Raw genomic sequence first — 22,244 nt, forward strand, 5'->3', positions numbered from 1 at the left:
TATCCTCCAGTTTAAAAGCCATGTTTCTGTTACATTGTGACCATCTTTCTCTCTTTGGAGGTCTGCTCCCTCTTCCATTTCCTAACTGGACATTAAGTTTAAAAAATTTTTTGTTTAGCGGTTAAACAAGAAACAAAAAACCAGACATGATACTATTTCAATTAAAACTGAAAGTTTAATGAAAGCACCAAAAATTATGTTAAAGATGAGGATTAAAAACTAGGTATTTGGAAGATATATAAAACAAATTACTATTATTTTTATACATTAAATCAAAAGGTACAAAACCGTAAAATGCCAAAATATACAATGAAAGCGTTAACAGTCCTTTCAGTGACTTACCATATAAGATGTTTTTAAAGTGCTACAGTCTGAGGCACTGTATTTAAAAGTTTAAGGAATATCTGATTTCAACAAAATCTCACAGAACAGGTTTTTGTTTGCTTTTTTTTTTTTTTTTTTTTCCTGAAGTAAGCTACAAACTGCTTGGTTAGGAATGTTGAAAATGTATGTATAAATTAAGGAGTAATGAACTTGCTAATGCCAAATTATTAGTGCAATTCAAATGCATATAAAATTCCAGATGAGGAACAAACTGTCCTGCTCAAGATACAGTGTAATCACACATGCATCATCTCGTCACAAATCTAGACCACAACCGCTCCGTTTGCTCACAATTCCTGGACAATCTGTTTATTTGTTTTGTTGTTGTTGTTGTTTTAGCTGACAAAAGTCCTCAAGGCACCTAGAGATTTGCCTAGACTTCATCCATCTGCACTGAAAACACCGAGCAGACTCCCATGGCTCAGGAGGCAGCAGTACAGAGTAGTGGTTGGGACAGAACTCTCCAGTCACAAGGACTCGTAGATCTGAAATGAACAGCGGGACCTTCTAACTAGGTACCTTTACTTGGCTGACGCTCAGCTCTATCAGCTACAAAATAATGTCTTCTCACTAGAGTTTCTGTAAGAATTATGCAGGCCTACAAGGAAAGTCCCAAGTGTGGTGCCAGCAGGAGGGAAGGCTCCAAACTGTGGGTGAGCGTCTTAGGATTGTGGTTACTTCTCTGTCAGGAGGGGCTACGGGAGTATCCAGGAGAGCGCTGGCCATTCTTCAGAGCATGCCCTCGCTGGGGAAATATTGGCAGAGGAGGCAGGTTTATTCTTTCTGGTTCAGGTCGGCTCAGACTCTTAGCATCCTGGCCGCAAGGGGGGAAAAGGCCAACAGCTCCCTCATCATTGTGATAACCAGAGATGCCCTTACACATTTACAAGTACCCCCTGAAAGGGGTCAGTGCCTTTTTTTAGAACCACTATTCTGAAGGGACCGTCCTTATTAAGGAGTGATGCAGTTCTGTTAACCAGATTCAGAATGCCTCTGTGTCTCTGAGAAGTACTAAGGTGAGACAGACAAAGCCCCGTGGAAGGGAGAATAAGAAAGGCATATTTGGCACAGTCTGTATCCTTCCCCGAGGAATCCTGGTATCACAATTCCCAAGCTCACTATTCAGGGCTCAAGTGGAAAGGTAGAGCTATATCCCCTCAAGCAACTCAGCAGAGAGCAACTCGGCACTGTGAAGCCACCTCTTTCACCAGTAGTTGAAACAGAAGGCAGACATACACACCCAAACAGCCCTTCCTCTCCATACCCGACAAGGGCACTCGAGTCCATGTCTACAAAATGTAAAAAACTAAATCACAAATGAAAAGACAACAGTAACAAAATAAGCCTCCCCCTTCCTAGGACTGACAGAGGATCTGTGGGGAGAAAAACTCTAACTCATCATGACCGAAACCCATATCCTTCTCTGGCAAAGTATTCAAGTCGGAACCCCGCTTCCATGTTGTCACAGGTCTGAAGATGGAGGGTCTTCCTTCGGCTTCTGAATTCATTCTTCCGTACTTAACAGTGTTTTGGTGATGTCGGGAAAGACACGTGGCATTTGACCTTCCTTAGGGGTGAGGAGGGAGAGAAGGCACATTTTCTTTACCTCGTTGGATGCATGAATGACTGAGGCACTGAGTGATGAGGAGGAATGGACCCAGCACCTGGGTCCCCATCCCCTAAGTCACAGATGTGCGTTACTAAAGTGACAGAAGCACCCTGCTGAGGGATGGTCCAAGATGATGCAAGCTCTACCCACGTTCTGGTCTCTCTCTCGTCCGAGCCTGACCGGAGGCCACTGTGTTGCTGGGTCTATCATCAACTGCAGAAGGAAGAATCTGTTGAGGAGGAAATGTATTTACATTCTCTTCTTGGGCAAGTTCTTTATCTCTTTGAAACGATTACATTAAACGGGTGTGGGGCTAGAGTCAGACCGTATCTTCCAGTCAGGATGGGTTTCTTAGAATCCTTGGGTAAAGTGAAGGTGAAACTCTGCATTAGGCTCACGAACATCAGAAACAATTCCATCTTTGCCAGTTGTTCTCCCATACATACCCGCTTCCCTAAAAACGAGATCAGAAGAAAAATCTGGGATTAGAATACCCCCGCTCTTCCTATCTCGAGAAGAGCAATTTTATATATCTCAAGTAAGTGTTTTATATGCAGACATAGAGAGTTTTAAAATAAAATGGCCACATATACCTCATGGCTTCCCAGAGAATATGCTGCTCAGAATTTTTTTTGTACTTAGTTCACATTTTAATTCCTGCTCGTGAAAACCTATCCTCATTCTAGACGGGAACTAGAGACAGATCCAGGCTACTCTGTCTCCTTCAGACCTACTTTATCTCTTTCCTTTGCTCTTACCTGGAAGATTAAAGAGAGAACGAGTCAGAAGAGACTCTCTGGAGCATTCCTCTTTTATAGACAGAATCTTGCATGTGCCCATCCAGGTGTCTAAAAGAGGGACTGGTGAGATTCCAGAACCCAGCCTCTTAGCCACCAGTCCAGCAGAAGGTAACGAGATGCTCTTAACACCAACAGTTTCTTGGGACTCAAATAATCACTGAGACAGCTCAGAAAGGGAGATTTTTTGTCATATTTAAGGATTTAATGCCAATTGCTTTCATTTTGTTTTTAAAATCCGAGATGAATATAGTAGGGCTGTACTATCTTGGTTATTTACCTCTTCTCTTACATTGTTTGCTAAGAAAGAAATATTTTTGGAGGCGCCTGAGTGGCTCAATCATTAGGTATCTGCCCTCAGCTCAGGTCATGATCCTGGGGTCCTGGGATTGATCCCACATTGGGCTCCCTGCTCAGTGCGAAGCCTGCTTCTCCCTCTCCTACTCCCCCTGCTTGTGTTTCCTCTCTTGCTGTGTCTCTGTCAAATAAATAAAATCTTAGAAAAGAAATATTTTTAAAGATTTTACTTATTTATACTTATATAAATAAGTTGGTTACTTATAACCAACTGAGCCACCCAGGCTCCCCAAGAAAGAATTATTTTTAAAACAATATCATGAAATGACAAAAGATTCTTTTAGTTCTACCTCTTTAATTATGCCATTAAGAAAATAAAAGTTGAACTGACCTATTCCAAAAGGAATAAATGTTTCTCTTTTAATAAGTTGTCCTTGATCATCCAGAAATCGATTAGGGTAGAAATCGTCTGGTTTCTCCCAAATGGCTGGGTCTCTGTGCACTGACCACAAGTTGGGTAATATCACTGTTCCTTTAGGAATGGTATATCCTTGGAGCACTAAAACAAACAAACAGAAAAACCCAGTGTCATTCAACACGTTCTTACTAATAATTCTCCCTAAACATCACTATCTGGAAAAAAAAAATCCACTTACATACCTAGCTACTTAACTTGTGGAGACTAAACACTGAGGTGCTGGAGGGTAGGGGCCAGACCTTAACAACTGGCATTGTGGCCACATGCTCCCAGGACCTAGACCGAGGTAAGGCACAGGAGTTGCTCTAACAGATGTTGAGTTAATGAATTAAATCAAACCAAACCAGAAAAACATTACAAATAATAGAAAACACTGAAACAGAAATCATAGGGCATTCCAGATAAACTTTCCAAAGAATTACAAATTTTATGACACTAAAAAAAAAAAAAAAATCATAAGAGAAAATATATTTATAATACTGTAGGGTAAAATATTTGCATGTAAGAGGACCCACATGGTTCAAACTCATGCTGTTCAAGAGTCAACTGTATTTTATGGTAGTAAATGATAAATTATATCTACATATATGGTTTATGCATTCATGATATACCTTTTTCTTAATTTCTTCAATATTTCTAGGCTACACAGTTCATCCTGTGAATTTTTTCAAATCATCACAAATCTCCAAAAATTTTTCCAATATTTTTATTGAGAAAAGTCTGCATATAAGTGGACCCATGAAGTTGACACTGTGTTGTCTAAGGGTCAGCTGTACAGGGAATTCAATGCAGGCTCTTAGCAGCTGACAAGTTCATATGCACACCCAGTGTATCAATTTGAAAACATGAAGTGATCCAATGTCATTTATAAGGTATTGACTCCTACAACTGCCTTATGACTATATTATATATATATATAAAATATGACTATATTATATATAATATAACTATATTATATATATTATATATATCACATATTTGATGTATATATTAATATATATATTTTTTACCTCCCAGCCTGTCTCCAGAGGAGGTAAGTTCCTTCTTATAAGGGAGTTTACATAGAATCTGGGTCCTTACGTGTCAACAACATGACAAAATGGACCCATTTCCGTGTAGGTGAGAAGTTGAAACAGGTGCCCTTAGAATCAGAAGGGCTCTTCTAAGTCTTTAATATTTGTGCTTTGGTTGTAGAGCCATAAAAGGTGAAGTAGGATAATTCCCAGTTAAAATCCTTAATTTCACATATAGACTAGCTTTTCTGACCCTCCAAGAAGACTGAGAGGGGCCTGTGTTAACCTGGGTGCTTTTCCTGCCCATACAGCCATCTTAGATGGCAGCAGAACATGCTTGACAGCGTAAGTGTGCGTGCCCTGACCTCTGGAGAGCTGTTTGTAAGACAAGCTGGCCAGGACCACCAGGACCTGAATAACTGACAGCTGAAGGCCGGAGCTCTCCCTGGTAAGCTGGATAACCTTTGCTTATCCACGACACGATGTTCAACCCTCAGAATGGTCCGCACGCCACCACTTCAACTCCTTTGGATTCAGGGCCTGGGCTTCCCTCAAGGGCACTCAAAGGAGAGGGATCACAGACTTGCCTGTTTTCTCTGAGGTCATGTGAGGAATGGCGAGGGGCACCACCACCGTCAGCCTCTGCACCTCCATGATGGTGGCTTCCGTGTAGGGCATTTGGGCCTTGTCAGTGAGGGAAGGGATTCTGTCGGCACCAATGACCCTTTCAATTTCTTCCTGAACCTTTTCTATTATAAAAACAAAAAACAAAACAAAACAAAATTAAACAATAACAAATAATAATCCAGAAGATAAGCCAGGAGAACTGAGACTGCCGTCCTACGCATACTTGCCGTCACGTCATACCCACAACTGCTAAGCGGGCAGGTCAGATTTGACTCAGCCTTGGGGAGGGAAACATTGGTCACACATTCCAAGTAGAGGCAGCTGGTCTCAGGGACCAGGTACCACCTTGCGACTTTGAAAAGTGGCTAGCAGGACAGATAGATGGGTAAAGGAGAAAGTATTCTGGAATTAGGGAGACCTCTCAATCATTCCCTCATAGGAATAGTGAGCGGACTCTCTCAGCTCTTATGTGACAACATGAGGTAGCCCAGCGTGGGCCCCAGGGATCCCTGCCTCTCGGTTTCACATCCTCGTACGGTCCTCTCCCACCATCCTCTCCCACCTTGTACCATGGTGGTCTGTGTGACGCACAGAATGAAGGAAAAGTGATGGCGGGTCAGTTCTGAGCTTAGGTTATAAAAGACATGGTGGCTCCTGTCTCAGGACTTGCTCTCTTTTGAGGGAAGGCAGCTGCCAAGTCAGGCGGCCTTACTGGAAAGTCCCAAATGGTAAGGCCTGCAGCCAACAGTGAAGTGGACACGCTGTCTTAGAAGTGGACCCTTCGGTCCCAGTCAGGCCTGCAGATGGCTGCAGCTCCGGCCAACATCTCGACAACAACTTCACGAGAAATCCTAAGCCAGACCACCTGGGTGAAGATGCCCTTGGATTCCTGACCCCCAGAAACTATGAGAGATAGTACATGGTGGTTGTTTCAAGCTGCCAAATTTGGGGATAATTTGGTACTTGTAAACTTGTTAACAAGTTTGTTTGTTTGTTTACTTGTTAACTAATGAAGTAAGCATGATCTTATTCATAATAAACAGAAGATGGCCCCACAGCGATGTCCACACCCCAACCCCCCAGAACCTAGGAAAATGCTACTTTTTATGTGGCAAAAAAGAGACCTTGCAGGTGTGATTTGATTAAGGGCCTTGAGATGGGCAGACGACCCTGGATTTTCTGGGTGTGTACTAATTACATTGGTTTTAAAACCGAAGAACTTTTCCCAGTTTAGTGTCAGAGGGAGATCTGAGTAAAAGAACATGCTCAGAAGAGTGGTAACATCTCTGGCTTTGAAGATGGAGGAAGGGAGCCAGGAGCCAAGGAAGTTGGAAATGGAACTTTCTCCAGAACCTCCAGGAAGGAATGCTGCCCCACTAACATTTTGATGTTAGCTCAGTGAGACACAGACCTTTAAGATAATAAATTCATGTTCATTTAAATCACTAAGTTTGTGGTGATTTGTTATAGGACAACAGAAAAGCAATACACTGTCCTCCTTGTTGGTCTTCTACTCTGAACTTCCAGACTCTACCTATCAGTATTGATGTGGTCAAAATAGCTCTGTGATCTTGAGAAAGTCACATAACTTCTCTGGGACTTGAGAAAGTCACATAACTTCTCTGGGTCCCTGGTCCCCATTTTCAGAACAAGATGACTGGTTTAGATAATCACTGTAACTCCCGTTAGCCCTGGATGGTCTTTCTTTTCTAAAAGTCTTCCACTAGCATACATTTCACACCCAACCAGACCTTAGAGATTTATAGCAGGGACAAGAAGATATGACATTGGCCCCACTATCTAGAAACTTGGGAGCTGCACTGTTAACACCTTCCCAACTCCCTATGGGATTCGAGTATTTCCACTTTGTTTACCAGCCTGAAGACACTGCTCAGTGCCAGGAGCTACAGGATAGCCCAAGCTGCTGACACCGATTTAAATACTCTGGCTTTGCTTGAATGAAGGAGGTACAGGTTAATTACCTTGTATGTCGGGGTTCAGTGACATATACAGAAGGCACCAAAGCAAGGAGTTAGTTGTGGTATCAGTCCCAGCAATGAAGAGATCACTAATGATATAAAATAAGTAATCTTCATTAAAGCTACTGTTGCTGCTATTTTTTCTCTCCTCCTCCACGTGGAGAAGGTACATGTCTATGAAGTCCTGAGGGTTCTCTACATCCAGAGACTCTCGATGGTCTTTGATGATTTTTTTAAGGAAAGTGGTAATATCCTTTTCAATTTGTCTTAATTCCTTAAATGGTCCAAAGGGAAGATAATAAAGCCAGGGGCATATGTTGACCAGGAGGAGCTGGGTGTTCAGACAGATTTCTAGTGCTCGTGACATGAGATTGAGCATCTTCTTAAACTCGCTATTGGTGTAGTCAAAGCGCTGGCCAAAGCACAGGGAGCAAATGATGTTAGAGACGGCATTGTTGACAACGGGGAAAGGGTCGAAGGGGTCTTCTCCGTGCTTCTGCATTTCCTCTTTCACATACTGAAACTCTTCAATAATCCTGGGCTCCAAGCTCAGCTTTCCCAAGCCAAAATGACGAAGAGTTGAATGCGAGAACTTCCTCTGTTGTCTCCACACCGGACCATAATGTGCGAAAACAATCCCTACAAAAGGACAGTGAGAAAGAAGGTGAGAGAGAACAGTGCCTGATCCTACTGAGCAGGGCCTACAATGAGGCGTGTCCTGTGTTTGTCAAGTATCCCTTGTGCAAAATTCAGCCACAGGGAGAGATCACCAGCCAAAAAGAATGATTAGCAAAATTGAATTATTAAGACAGTACATGTTCCTAATAACAAAAATCATATCCAATAAAGCTTATTATGATAGGTAGGAACTCCCGGTGAAATGAAAAGCAAAAAATTTCAATTTCCAGAGTTGGCATAAATTTCCAAATCTTAGGCTTCATTAAGAGTAAATCCAAGCTTAAAAAGTGCTTCAGGCTGGATATTCCCATATTCTGAATAGAATGAGGCAGGGACATTATTGGATTGTGCCGACCATTAAGATCCCAGTTTCTGGCATCATTTTGGGGATATAGGAGGAACTTGTTAAATATTAACTGAAAAAAATCAACAGCCCAACTGGATTATAAACCCTGGCTATCAGTTTGCATCCAAATAACTGGCAGGTGCTCTAAAATGTCTGTTGCTGGCAATAGCCCTAATTTAAAAACCTCTGAACTCAAGGTCTCCACAACTCTACCTTATTTGATCCTCACGTACGTTATACATGTCCCACCACCAAGCCCAGAGTCATTCCAAGATGTTGTGTCAAATTGTTTTCAAATATTCGTTTCCCATCACCTATTTCACCCTCTTATTTTCCATGGGCCCTTTATTGTTCCAGCTGGTTCTCCTTTCCCATTTTTTTTAAAAAAGATTATTTATTCATGACAGAAAGAGACAGGGAGAGAGGGAGCACAAGCAGGAGTATGAGAGGGAGAAGGAGGCTTCCCACTGAGCAGGCAGCCTGACATGGGGCTCCATCCCAGGACCCTGGGATCCTGACTTGAGCTGAGAACAGACGCTTAATGACTGAGCCACCCAAGTGCCCCTCTCCTTTCCCATTTTTAATCGACATCATTTCTGGTACTTTTGAAGACATGCTTCACATATTTAACAAATATTTCTGAATGCTGACTGTGTGCCCGGCACTGGGATGTTGTAAATATAGACCCTTCTCTGTGGTTAAATCTCATAGTCTTGAACACCTCCATAAAATGCCCTTCAAAATAGACATCCATGTGGTCAAACAAATCAGACAATCTATCAACTCAGCTTTTCTCCTTGGACTCTGCCACATATCTGCTCAAATCCACAGCAGCTACCTTCCCAGATCTTCTGTTCAGGTGTCTGGTGACTTCTGTGTGGCATTATTTAGGACTTTTCTTAGACTCTCCTGTGTTGAATCCATTTCCCGGATTCTACTTCTTCCTCTTTCTTGTTTCTTTCCCTGATTTTGCTAAAGCAAAAATGCATGGAAGGCAAATTTCTAAGATTTTTTAAAAAACATATTTATTTTACCTCTTCTACTTCCTCAGAATTTCAAAGGCATTGCTAAGAGTGGATTGATGAGTCTTCGATGTACAAAAGACTCGCCAAGTTATAATATGAAGTGCTTGATGCACATTGTCTTAATCACTGTTACTTTTTTAAGATACAAATAAAACTTCATAGTAAGTCTTAACATATAATAGGAAACCCCCCTTCTTGTTTTCTTTCAAAACTATTTTTTAAATTATTATTATTCTTGGCTCTTCACTCTTTTATAAAACTTTGAAGTCAGTTTTTTCAAGTTCTATTAAAAAAAACTTTGGGGATTTTCACTGGAATTGTATTTAATTTATAGATTTGAAAACTGCCTTCTTTCTGATAATTAAAGCTGCTTGCAGTGCAAGAATAAATCCAATTTTGGCTACAGTTTTATTTTGGTTTTAATTGTTGGGTTTGATTTCCTAATATATTTTTTAAAGATTTATTTATTTATTTTAGAGAGCAAGAGTAGTAGCAGCAGAGGGAGAGGGAGAGAGAATCCAAAGCAGACTCCAAGCTGAGTGTGGAGCCCAATGCAGAGCTCCATCTCACAACCCTGAGATCATGACCCGAGCTGAAACCAAGAGTGAGATGCTTAACCAACTGTGCCACCAGGCCCCCCCCCCAATATTTTTTTCATGGCCAATAATTTCCACTCTCATAATACACTTGTCTGAAGATACTGGCCTCCTGAAATGAGCCAGTGTATACTCTTTCTCTCTGGAAGAATCTGTCTAAAATTATAATGATACATTCCTTTTTTTTTTTTCTTTCATGCTTTTATTCTTTTCCAGATATATAAAGTTGGTCATCTAACTCACTAGTTTTCAGACCTTTATCCCAATAAATAACTTAAGAATCTACATTTGCCTCTGAGTACCACATAAGCTACAGTCCACAAGTATTGTTTGCATGCATTTTCATTATAATCGTGTTTAAAAATTTTTTGTTATAATTTTTTTGCTACCTAAGTTTATTTTTCTTATACTGATTTTTGGCACTAATGAGGCTTGCTTTTTAGCCTAGTATGTGATCGATTTTAATAAAATTTCCAATAAAACTGAGAAGAATTTTTATCTAAATCAATTGTTGGTTACAGGGTTCTTTATATGTCCAGTAGAAACCTGATAAATGTTGGAATCCAATCTTTTGTATAATAGCAAATTTTTATTTTCCTGCTCTCTCAATTATTCAAATACTAATGTTAAAATATTTTGGTATAATGGTACATTTACCAACTTCTCTTTGCAATTCTGCAAGTTTTGCTACAGAATTCTGCTATGTAGCTCTTTATAACTACATATCTATCTTTTCTCTTAGGTATATATATACTGTTAGGTACATGCAAGTTTAAAATTATTATATATTCCTGGTTTAATAAAAAGCTTCCTTTATCACCATTTAATTCACTACTTCTTAACAATGAAGTTTGACTTGAAATATATATTGTCAAAAGTATATGTAAGGTAAATATTGTCAAAAAGACATCAGCTTTTCTTTTTAAAGTATTATCTCAGTATAACATCTTCCTTTCTTTTATTTTGAATTTTAATGTACCCTTATATTTGGGATATGTCTCTTTTTGGGGGGAGGGTATGTCTCTTTTAAAATAGCATACATTTGGGGGCACCTGGGTGGGTCAGTCAGTTTCAGCTTGGTTTTGGCTCAGGTTGTGATCTCATGGGTCATTGAGATCAGCAGGGTCAGCCTCCAGACTCAGTGGGATTCTGCCTGGGGATTCTCTCCCTCTGCTCCTCCCCCTGTGCACATTCTCATGCATGTTCTCTCTAAAAAATAAGCAATCTTTTAAAAAATTTATTAATATTACATTTGGGTTTTTTAAAAATCCATTCTAACAAAAATATCCATTCCAGCAATCTCTTAGCCAGTCAATTTTTCCATTTACATTTAATATAATTACCAATTTATTTCTAATATATTATTTTGAACTTTGTCCTACTGTATCTGTTCTTCTCCTTTTCTTCTCTTGCCCTTTTCTGACTTAGAGAAACAGAGTGAATCCTCACCCTCTAATTTTTAACACATTTACTTAAAGTCTGGATTAACAATCAGCAAACATCAGCACACAGGGCAAATCCAGCCTGCTGCCTCTTTTTATAGTCATATATATATATATATATATATATATATATATATATATTCATATTCAACAAATATTAGTTTTTGCTTTTTAAATGGTTGGAAAAAAAATCAAAACAATATGTCATGGGGGCGCCTGGGTGGCTCAGTGGGTTAAAGCCTCTGCCTTCGGCTCAGGTCATGATCCCAGGGTCCTGAGATTGAGCCCCACGTCAGGCTCTCTGCTCAGCGGGGAGCCTGCTTCCTCTTCTCTCTCCCTCTGCCTGCCTCTCTGCCTACTTGTGATCTCTTGTCTGTCAAATAAATAAATAAAAATCTTTTAAAAAATATTAAAAAAATATATGTCATGATATACGAAACACATGACAGTCACATTTCAGGGTTTATAAATAAAGGTTACTAGAGCACAGCCAGTTAATGAGCTACTATACTTCAGTTACATGTAGTCTGTGGCTCTTTTGCACTAAAATGGCAGGGTACTTGCAGCAGGGATTGTTGGTAGGAGAGAACACTTTTTCTGCCAGGGCCCAAGCCAAGACAGACACATTTCCCTGTTTTCTTGTGCTGGTGGCCAGGTTTGTCAGGTGTTCTTTGTCAAATTCAATCTTTCATGCAAAGTGAAACTCTTCAAGAGTCCTCTCTTTTATCTAGAGGCAACTTTTCATCTTGTGTGATAGAAGGTCATATCTCTCTGCCCTCACTCCACTTAGTCCACATCCTTGTCCAAGGGTTCACTAAAACCTAAGAGTGCCCAGAGCATTTGCTTTCTGTTTTCTGAGGGAGTGGGTGTGGTGATAAGGAACTGGTCTAGCTATATTTTATATGCACTTCAAACTCAGTGGCTCATCCCTGTCCCCTATAATCACTGGACCTCCAATTCCTGAGACTTTCTGGGGTTCTGCAGGGTAAACTGTCTCACCCTCCACTAGTACACTCCTCTGCCCCATGTAGACACTTAGGGAGTGGTCGTCCTTCACTCTATGAAGTCATTGGCAAATCCTTGGTCTACTTTTTATCTTCGAATGTTGTGTAGGATTGTAGATTCACTTCACCATGGATGGAGTGTGTGCTTCTGTTAAAAGTCCCTCTGTTTTGGTGTGTGATTATCAAGACAAAGAAGAAATGGAAATGTGTTAACCATTCCTGACACTAAAATTCTCCCTTTATTCAATTAAGCCCCATAAACTATTTCCTAGGCAACTGCAGCTTAGTCACTCTTCCTGCAATTAACCATGGCCAAGTCTTGCTGATTCAGCATTGAGACAGTGTGTCCCCTTCTTTCTCCTCACTTCATGATCTGACACTAATTTTAACTGCTGTCTAATTTAAGATATCACATATGACATCTGTGCTTTGTCCTATTTCTCAAGAAACTATTTTTTCTTTTATTAGGTCTTTAGCCTGTATCATCTACTATCTTTCAAACTGTACATTTGTATTTAAACACATTTTACCTATTAAAATGCCTCTTTTCTAACAGTTTTTCCAGTATTTATGTAGAGTCCCCATGTGCCAGTTACTAAAGGAATATAAATTAAAAAGACATAATACCTCTTTTTAAGATGTTAGTCTTTTGAGGAATTAGATCAACCAACAATCCATATCCACTGTTGTATGTTAGACTGTACTGAAATTACATACTGTATTGAATGCTGTATGTTGGATTGTACTGAATTTGCACAGTCGGAATATATGCTGTTGAATGTGGTACTGTTGGGATGTGTTGTCTTGAATGTTTTCTGTTGGACTGTGCTGAAGTTGCATAGTTGGAATGCACAGTATTGAATGTTTTATGTTGGACTGTATTGAATGTTGCAGTGTTAGGATATATTGATTGGATGCTGTATGTCAGAGGTGTACTGAAGCTGTAATGTAGACAAAGGAAGGAGCACCACGTCAGCTGAGGGAAGGTGGCACTTCTCTGAAGAGAGGACACGTGAACAGATGCCTCATTTGTAAATAAAGGTGTGTGTGAAGGCACATTTTAGAAAAATAAAAAACTTGAGCAAAGTTAAAGAGGATGTTACAGGAAGTGCTAAATTATCTTTAGAGGGAATCAGGTTAAGATAAGTCAAGGAGATGGAGAGAACCTACTCAGAAGTGGCGGATATTTGAGGACTGGGACAACTGACAAGTTGACAGGTATGAAATCCTACACAAAAGAGGTGACCCAGGAGACCATGCCTGAGAATGCTCGGATGAGTGGCATGGACAGAATTAATGGCCTCAAGCTTCCAAACTTCACAAAACACTCATGTTTTGGAGCCAGAATGGCTTAAGGTCTTAGGACTGTCTGAAAGAGATTCAGGCCCTTTCTACAGTTGCTGACCTCTGCACTCCTAGGCCTGAAAAGCAACTGTATTCACGGATATATACAAGGGCTTCATTTCAAGGAGGATGATAATACTAAAACATAAAAATGGCTCCAAAGCAAAAATTAGGACTCTCCTTGTTGGGAATGACAAAAATATATCCTGAAGTAGGTTTGGCAAAAAGGCCAATTAGGCTGTGGAAACAAAAGCAGGAAAAGCTGGGCGTTATCAGATCGGAGAAGACTAAAGCCCACACAACTCTTTCTCCCTGCACCGATTTTTCACTACTTTCTGCACGGCTTCATTTCTTTCCTATTGCAAACCACCTTTTCCAAGCATCAGGAGCTAACTTGGGATTCCTAATCTCCCGTTTTCCCCACCAGAGAGAAAAGGCCAGATCGACGTTGAAAAATGCTGGAGGAGGATTCAAATGCTTCAGTCCAGTATTCCATAATGATAGCAATTTGGATACCTGAGGTTTATTTTGTGTCTTGAGGTTTCTGAACTACACTGTAAATACAAATTCTTGAGTTCTGTGCCCAGCCTACAGACGAGCCACTGGTACAGAGAGGTGATCAAGTCATCTTTGATCTGGGTTTATCCCTTGACTAATCACTGTGGCCAGAGAGGGGAGTTCATATAAAGATAGGGCTTCTCATGTTCCGAAGGCAGTCAGTGGTACAAAGGGGTGGTGAAGACAAAGAGGTCCTCAGAGGGGAGAGCTTGTCTGAGGAATAGGTGGTAGAAAGTTGAAACAAAAATCCACTTAAACCAAATACAGGATAGGCTAAACTGACTGTGATACATTCTCACAAAGGAATGTTGTGCAGCTCTTATGATCTTTGTAGGAGAATACTGAATAATGTGGAAATATACTCAGAAAATTTAAGCGACAAAAACAATGTGAATATGACTCCATTTTAAAGAAGCAAATACGTTTTTAAAAAATACATGTAAGGGGTGCCTGGGTGGCTCAGTGGGTTAAGCCTCTGCCTTCAGCTCAGTCATGATCTCAGGGTCCTGGGATCGAGCCCTGCATCAGGCTCTCTGCTCAGCAGGGAGCCTGCTTCCCCCTCTCCTTCTGCCTGCCTCTCTGCCTACTTGTGATCTCTTGTCTGTCAAATAAATAAATAAGAAATCTTTTAAAAAAAATACATGTAAAATGTGATGAGCACTAGGTGTTACACGCAACTGATGAATCACTGAACACTACACCTGAAACTAATGATGTATTATATGTTGCTGATTGGATCTACACTTCTAAAAAAGGGGAAAAATACATGTACAAATACAAATAGAAAAAATACTGGAAGGCTGCCACAGGCTGAATGTTTGTGTCCCTCTCCAAATTCATATGTTAAATCCCAGTGCCCAATGTGATGGTATCTGAAGGGAGGTCTTTGGGAGGAGATTGAAATCATGAAGGTGGAGCCCTCATGAATGAGGTCAGTGTCCCTATAAAGGAGGCCCCAGAGATCTCTCTTGCCCCCCTTCCACCATGTGAGGTTACACATGGCCATCTGGGGACTAGGAAGTGGACCCCCACAAGACAACAAGTCTGCTGGGGCCTTGACCTTGCACTTCCCAGCCTCCAGAACCGTTAAGAAATAAATTCTGCTGATTATAAGCCACCCAGCTTGGTCCTCTGTTAAAGCAGCTCAAATAGGCTAAGACAAAGGCAATACATAAATGATTCACAGACCTGTGCCCCTGGGGCAAATAATACATTATATGTTAATAAAAATAATTTTTTTAAGTGCCAATAATGGTTATCTCAAAATAACAGTGATCATAGATGATTTTCAATTCTATTTGGAAAGAATGGAAAGGAATTCTTTTTTTCCTTTTCCATGTTTCATGTTTTATAGTAATATACATACACTAAAGTAAAAATACTTAGTTTACATTAAATTTGACGCAATTTCCATTTATCACACATATATTTTCTTCCTCCTGAAGCAGAGAAGGTGCTATCCATCCACTAATTATATTCGTCCTTTCTTTCTGTGGGGTCAGAGAAATGTTCCTCTTAGTGGGAATTCAGACCTTCTTGATACGAATACATAATGATTTCAAATACCTATTTTACTGCACTTACTACAAAATTTGGTTATCCTGCTTTCCTTGTTCATTTTTAAATTCCCCAGATGAACTTTCATTTTCTATTTTCATTTCCTAATTTCATTTTTGCATCATGTTCCCCTTTAAAGTAGTCAACACTGACTAGTCTATACTTTTAAACTTCTTCTAAATTTCCTTACTTTCCAGTTTTATGGCTCTACAGCTTGCTTTCACTCTTGTTTGAAGCCTCTAGCAATCTTTTAAAATTAGAAAGGATCTAATTTCTATCAACAAGGAAATAAATAAATCAGCTAACGAAAACTGGAAGTAGAAAGGTAATTTCAAAGCACCTGGGTGACTCAGTCAGTTAAGCATCTGACTCTTGATTTCAGCTCGGGTCATGATCTCAGGGTCGTGAGATCAAGCCCCCACATGGGGCTCCATGCTGGTTGTGGAGATGGGTTAAGATTCTTCCGTCTTTCCCTCCCAGCCCCCACTCCCCGATCTTGTGTGAACTCTCTCAAACAAACAAACAAAAAACATATGTAAGTTTCAAAAAAAAAAAAAAAAAACCAAATGAAGCTCTGTATTGTTTATGAATCTGAAGCAAATCTGAGTGGTAAATGAATTTATATTGCTCTCTGAACTTCATATTTGAAATATTTTGTAATAAAAATGTGATGTGCAGGGGCGCCTGGGTGGCTCAGTGGTTAAGCCGCTGCCTTCGGCTCAGGTCATGATCTCAGGGTTCTGGAATCGAGTCCCGCATCGGGCTCTCTGCTCAGCAGGGAGCCTGCTTCCCTCTCTCTCTCTCTCTCTCTCTCTGCCTGCCTCTCTGTCTACTTGTGATCTCTCTCTGTCAAATAAACAAATAAAATCTTTAAAAAAAAATGTGATGTGCAAAACCTTTTAGAAGAAATAGACCACGTTTAGAGTAAAGCACTCTTTGGTAGCCTTGGCTCTGAATTTTTAACTTTATTTCCTATTCCTGCTCAGAAAAACAATTAGATAGATTAAAGAGTATGATGGCCATGGCTAATGTGAAATATCTCTATGGCATATCTAGCTTACTATAGTCTTCATGGGCTTAAAAGAAGATCAACTTGTCTAAGCACGATATTTTGAAAAATTCAAATATAATAAACAAAATAAACAACCTCCCACATTCTAGAACTTTTTGGCAATGTGCTGTCAACTATTTCAAGCCTACCTGCACACATCACTGTTTATGAAACATTCACTTCTCTGCTAGTCTTGCAACTTTAGCAGCAACATTCTCCAAAAATATATTGTAAACAATAATGTTGTTAACCTCTAATTCCTAATACTGTTTCTCTTTCTCCTATTCTCTACATATCTCTTTCCTAGGCAACTTCACATTTTATAATTCTACCATTGGAAACAATAGCCAAAGGTAGCCAAGTAGCTCAGCCTTTAGCTCTCATGGCTTCTCTTCTTCAGGCTGATAACTTCAGTCTATCCTTTTCTTGATCTATAAAGTCTGCTCAGAATTTGGTCCTTCTGCCTCTGAGGGACATCTTGAAATAAAGTCACATTCTCCCCTTTTATTCTTCACCCTTGAAAAAGTTCCATTAAAAACATTCCTCAGCTATCTCCATTTTCCTATTCAGATGATCTGTTCTCTACTCTAGGTTAACCCCACAAGTATTTCCTTTGTGACTATGGTTCTTCCTTCACCTTCACCAGCCACGGTATTTTTTTCTCAGTTTACAGTCCATGATCCAACACACATCCATTAGAATACCAGAGCAGTATCACCTAAAAAATCCTGTCTCTTGCAGGAATGAATATTTTGAGATGGTGAAACACCAAGTTACCCCAGATTCCCAGTCTCTTCCTACATAAAGGATCTAATAATAAGTTGTGACCCAACTAATACTTAGAAACTGTTTCTTACAGATTTTCAGCAAACCATAAACCCACCAAGGACCTCAAAGAAGGAAATCTAACTCATACCTTAAAAAAAAAAAATCCAGAGGAAAAGATAGACATGCAAAAAAAAAAAATTACAATATAATGTAGTAAGTGTATCAGACATGCAAAAAAATTATAATGTGGTAAATGTATCAACAGATGCTTATATGCACATAGCTACTCATTTCTTGATTACCTACTTGTACCAATTAAGTGGGGAAACAGTGGTTCACAAGACAAACCAAATCTTTGCCCTCACAGAGTTTATATCCTATTGGTAGGTGGGGCTTGTAGTAACCTAAATATTTTCACGGTGTTTAGTGACTGAAATATGAACGAGATAAAATAAGTTGTGATATTGGGCAGTGTCTAAAACAGGACTGAAAAGTGACAACTGGCCTGAGAGAGGATAAGGAGTCGATTAAAGTGAAAAGTTATTCCATGTCCAAGGACAACAAACACAACAGACTGGAACAGTCACGAGCTTGGCAGAAATCTGCCTAATTTTTCTAGAACAGGTAGAAATGTACAAGTAAAGGCAGAATCAAAAGAGCTAAAGTCAGAAAGGCAGGCAGGGACCAAGTCGTTTGGGGCACAGTAGGTCAAGGATGGAGCTGGAGGCAAGTTTGATTCATGGTTTTTAAAAAGAGATCCCTTTGGCTGCTGTGTGGATAAAAAAAACAAGAGTGGAAGCAAGCAGGCTAGTTAAGAAGCTTCAAGCGTCTGATGAAAAATTGTGGTACTGACTGAGGGTGCTGACAACGGAAATGGAAACAAGTGGACGGATGTAGAATTGTGTCTGCAGGAGGAAAGGATGAGATGTGCTGACTGACTGGCCGGGGTGGGAGGGGAGCAGAGTTTAAAATAAAACAGTGGAACCATGGAGAAAGGGTAACTCACCTCTCCTTGGTGGAGTGGAGAAGTATGTCAGCAAACACATTCTCAAAGAGGTGACTTTCACAGGTATGAAAAAAATGGAAAATAACAAGTGTGGGTGAGGATGTGGACAGACTAGAACCTGGTTCATTGCCTCCAGGGAATGTAAAATGGCGCAGCCACCATGGAAAATAGTAGGATAGTACTCAAAAACTTAAATATAGAATTGCCATATGATCAAGCAATTCTATTTCTGGGTTTCTACCAAAAGAATGAAATGGAGAAGGACTTGAATGGATGTGTGCCATGTTCCTAGCAGCATTTTTCATAGTCACTAAAAGGCAGAAATACCCAAGTGGCATCAGGGGACAAAAGGCTAAACAAAATGAGTTCTAGAAACTCAATGGAATAGTATTCAGACTTAAAAAGGAAGGCAACTGGGCACCTGTGTGGCTCAGTTGGTTAAGCAACTGCCTTCAGCTCCAGTCAGGATCCTGGAGTCCTGGGGTTCAGTCCTGCATCAGGCTCCCAGCTCCATGGGGAGTCTGCTTCTCCCTCTGACCTTCTCCCCTCTCAAGCTCTCTCTCACTCTCTCTCTCTCAAATAAATTAACAAAAAAAAAAAAAAAAAAAAAGAAGGCAATTCTCACACAAGCTACAACAGGGAAATACCTTAAAACATGATGCTAAGTGAAAAATGTCAACCACAAAAGGACAAATAATGTATCATATCACTTATATCAAGTACCTAGAACAGTCACATTTGTAGAGGCAGCAAACAGAACAGTGGTTGCCAGAGGCTAGAGAGAAGGAAGGGTTTTTGTTTGTTTTTTGTTTAATTTTGAGTAATCTCTATCCCCAACGTGGGGCTTGAACTCATGGCCCCAAGATCACAGCTGAATGCGCCACCAACTGAGCCAACCATGTGTCCCAAGGAGGGAGTTGTTAAATATTTGTTTAATGGGTATGATGTTTCAGTTTTCCAAGATGAAAAGTGTTCTATAGATAGTTGTAATGGTTTCACAACAATGTGAATGACTTAATGTCACTGAACTTAAAAACGGTTAAGATGGCAAATTTTATGTTACGTGATCTCACCACAATTTTTTTTTTTTTAAATAAAAAGGGAGAGAGGAGCTTGGGTGGCTCAGTGGGTTAAAGCCTCTGCCTTCAGCTCGGGTCATGATCTCGGGGTCTTAGGATCGGGCTCTCTGCTCAGCTGTGAGCCTGCTTCCTCCTGCCTGCCTCTCTACCTACTTGTGATCTGTCTATCAAATAAATAAGTTTAAAAAAAGGGGTGGGGGAGAGAAAGCAAAGCAAAGCAAACAGGAGTCCTCCAGGCAGCCATGAGATGGAAAGAAAATTCTAGGTAGAAGCAGCAGCGATGTGTGAAGGCACGGAGTTGGTGAATTATGAACGGTGACAGTTGTTTTTCAGTGGGATATTTAAAACATTATGATCATCATTTCTATTCATTTAAAATCCTGATGCAGAACTCTGGCTTAATCAGATTCAAAAAAGCCTGGATCTCTTTATGCCGCATTTCACATTCTCCTAGATGTCAATCTAGTGGTGAAGACCCACATCCAGTTACAAAATTATGCAGCCCCAGTTTTGTTAAGTGCAGTAAAGGAAAAGCAGTTGTGCACAGAAATTGGTTCCAAAAGAGAGCTTAACTGGATAGGAAGTGAGAAAAAATTTCTGGAGGGAAAGACATTTAAATGTAACACCTGATTGATGAGAAGCAATTAAATTAACATCTGACTCAGACAAAAAAAAGTCTGGGATCTATACCAGCCAGTAAGACAAAGGGTAAGACTGATAAACAAAGGGGTAGGGGGATGGAGTTAGGGAAAGGGTAAATGTGATCTTTTATTGCAGTGGGTAATATGTTTCCCAACTTTCAAAACTGCCCAACTTGGACTTCCGGAAGCAGACATCAGAAGCTACAAACCCAGTAAAAGAGGTTTGCCAATAGGCTCCTAACATGTTTCCTGGACCTTTTATCTTATGGAAAATACCTTCTTAAGCTCTCATTCAGAACTCAGAAGGTGTAAAGAATATCCCTGCCTCCTTCTAACACGGCCAAGGTTTCCCCCTGGGGACACAGCCTTGAGAATGAGGCCTTGTTCTCGGAAGGACAGAGCATCCCTGGAAAGGTAGAGCCTGGCTTTCACACATCCCTCCCACCCCCACCCCTGTCCCCATTACCCTTCCTTAACTTTCCAGTGGGTTTCCTATTTCCGATCTCCGACTATGATGAGCCACCCATCCAGCAGCTCAGCACGATCTTAAGGGCACCGTTAACGGGACGCGACGCCGCTCCCCTCCCACTTCGGGGCTGGGTGCGGGTGGGCTCGGTGCGCCGGCTGGAAAGGGCGCAGGAGGCGCCGCATCGCGCGTTCACGCTGCCCGCGACCCCCAAGGCTCCGGCTCACCCTTCTCCTTGGTTACGAGGGAGACCAGAGGCACCCGCGGGCGGTCGCTAAAGATCTCGGCCTGCTGCACCAGCGCCTCGCGCACGCTGTGGAAGTCGCTGAGGACCACCACCAGGTAGTGGCCGATGAAGAAGCTGAAGACGTTGCCGTAGACGCGGGCCAGGTCGGCCAGGAGCAACTGCGGGCTCAGGGCCGAGGGCTCCGTCCCTGCGGCCCTCGCCCGGCGGTGCAGCCAGCTCTTCCGTCGGAGGAACGAAGGCAGCAGCACGAAGCCGAAGTTGCCCACCACGGGCCAGGGCGTGGGCCCGGGAGGGATGCCCCGCGCCCGCTGCCGCCACAGCCAGCTCCAGCCGAGCAGCGCCGCGAGGCTGAGCAGCCAGAGCGCGCCGCCAGTGGGGTCCAGCTGCAGCAGCCCGGGAGGCGCGGGCAGCAGGCGCAGAGGCCAGGGCGAGCCCTCGGCGGGGGGCTGCGGCAGCCCGGGGGAGGCCATGGCCGGGCGCCGGGGTCCGCAGCCTCGGCTTCCTCGGGCGGACCCTTGGAAACCGCAAGCTGACAGCCGCGCCGGCTCCCCGGGCGCCCGCAGCTGACTGCGCCGCGGGGCGGGGGGCGGGGAGAAGGACGGCGGAGGGCGCCCCGGATTGGCCGCGCGCACGCCCGCCTCCAATCAGCTGAGCCCGAGCTGAAACGGGGACACGTTCGCAGCGTGGCAGAAGCGGTCCTCTGGGAGGCGGGGCGCGCGATCCGAAAGTTTGACCCCAAAGTCCTGTTGGGCTTCTCCTCCGGGTCGGGCTGGGCAGTTACTGCCCTTGACACAAAGATGCTTGCGTTCCGATTGGCTGTCGGATTTCCTCGTGTTACCCATGTGTCATTTGAGTGTATGAACTGTGCCTGGTGAACAGGCCGCTGACATGACTCAGCCTCAACACCAGCGCCTCTACCCTAAGGGTTCCCGTCCCCCCTCGGTAGCAAAAAGACGGGGTTTATCTGAAGCAGGACTCAGGGAAAGAAGAGGCCGTTTCCTCCCTTCAGAGAGAGGAGGACGATGGGAAAGCAAAGTGCAAAATTTGCAGGTGCAGACAGCTAACGTTGCGGGAAGGATGGGCGGGGTGGGGGGATGGGGGAGTAAAGCTCTCAGAACTTGCCTCTAGCAGAACTTTGTGCGGAGAGCGAAAGCTCAGCGTTTATTTAAACATGCAGCCTGGGTAAAGCAGCGAGCCCAATCCAGGGATAGATTAAAAAAAAAAAAAAAAAGAATAGACTTGGAAGATTATA

General features: G+C 41.9%; 1 protein-coding gene across 1 annotated transcript; it reads right to left on the reverse strand.

Annotated features, from left to right (window-relative positions):
- Nucleotides 1-471: 471 nt before the first annotated feature.
- Nucleotides 472-21,503, reverse strand: LOC111155107 (cytochrome P450 2U1). The gene is made up of 5 exons (XM_022515169.1): nt 20,973-21,503; nt 7,188-7,823; nt 5,166-5,327; nt 3,479-3,646; nt 472-2,447 (listed from the first exon to the last, which is right to left on the reverse strand). The coding sequence occupies exons 1-5, from the start codon at nt 21,460-21,462 to the stop codon at nt 2,269-2,271; spliced, it is 1,635 nt and encodes a 544-aa protein (XP_022370877.1). The 5' UTR covers nt 21,463-21,503; the 3' UTR covers nt 472-2,268.
- Between the last annotated feature and the right edge of the window lie 741 nt (nt 21,504-22,244).

Source organism: Enhydra lutris, unplaced genomic scaffold (assembly GCF_002288905.1).
Source record: "Enhydra lutris kenyoni isolate GAN:26980312 unplaced genomic scaffold, ASM228890v2 scaffoldscaffold3, whole genome shotgun sequence".
In the NCBI taxonomy this organism is placed as follows: Eukaryota; Metazoa; Chordata; class Mammalia; order Carnivora; family Mustelidae; genus Enhydra; species Enhydra lutris.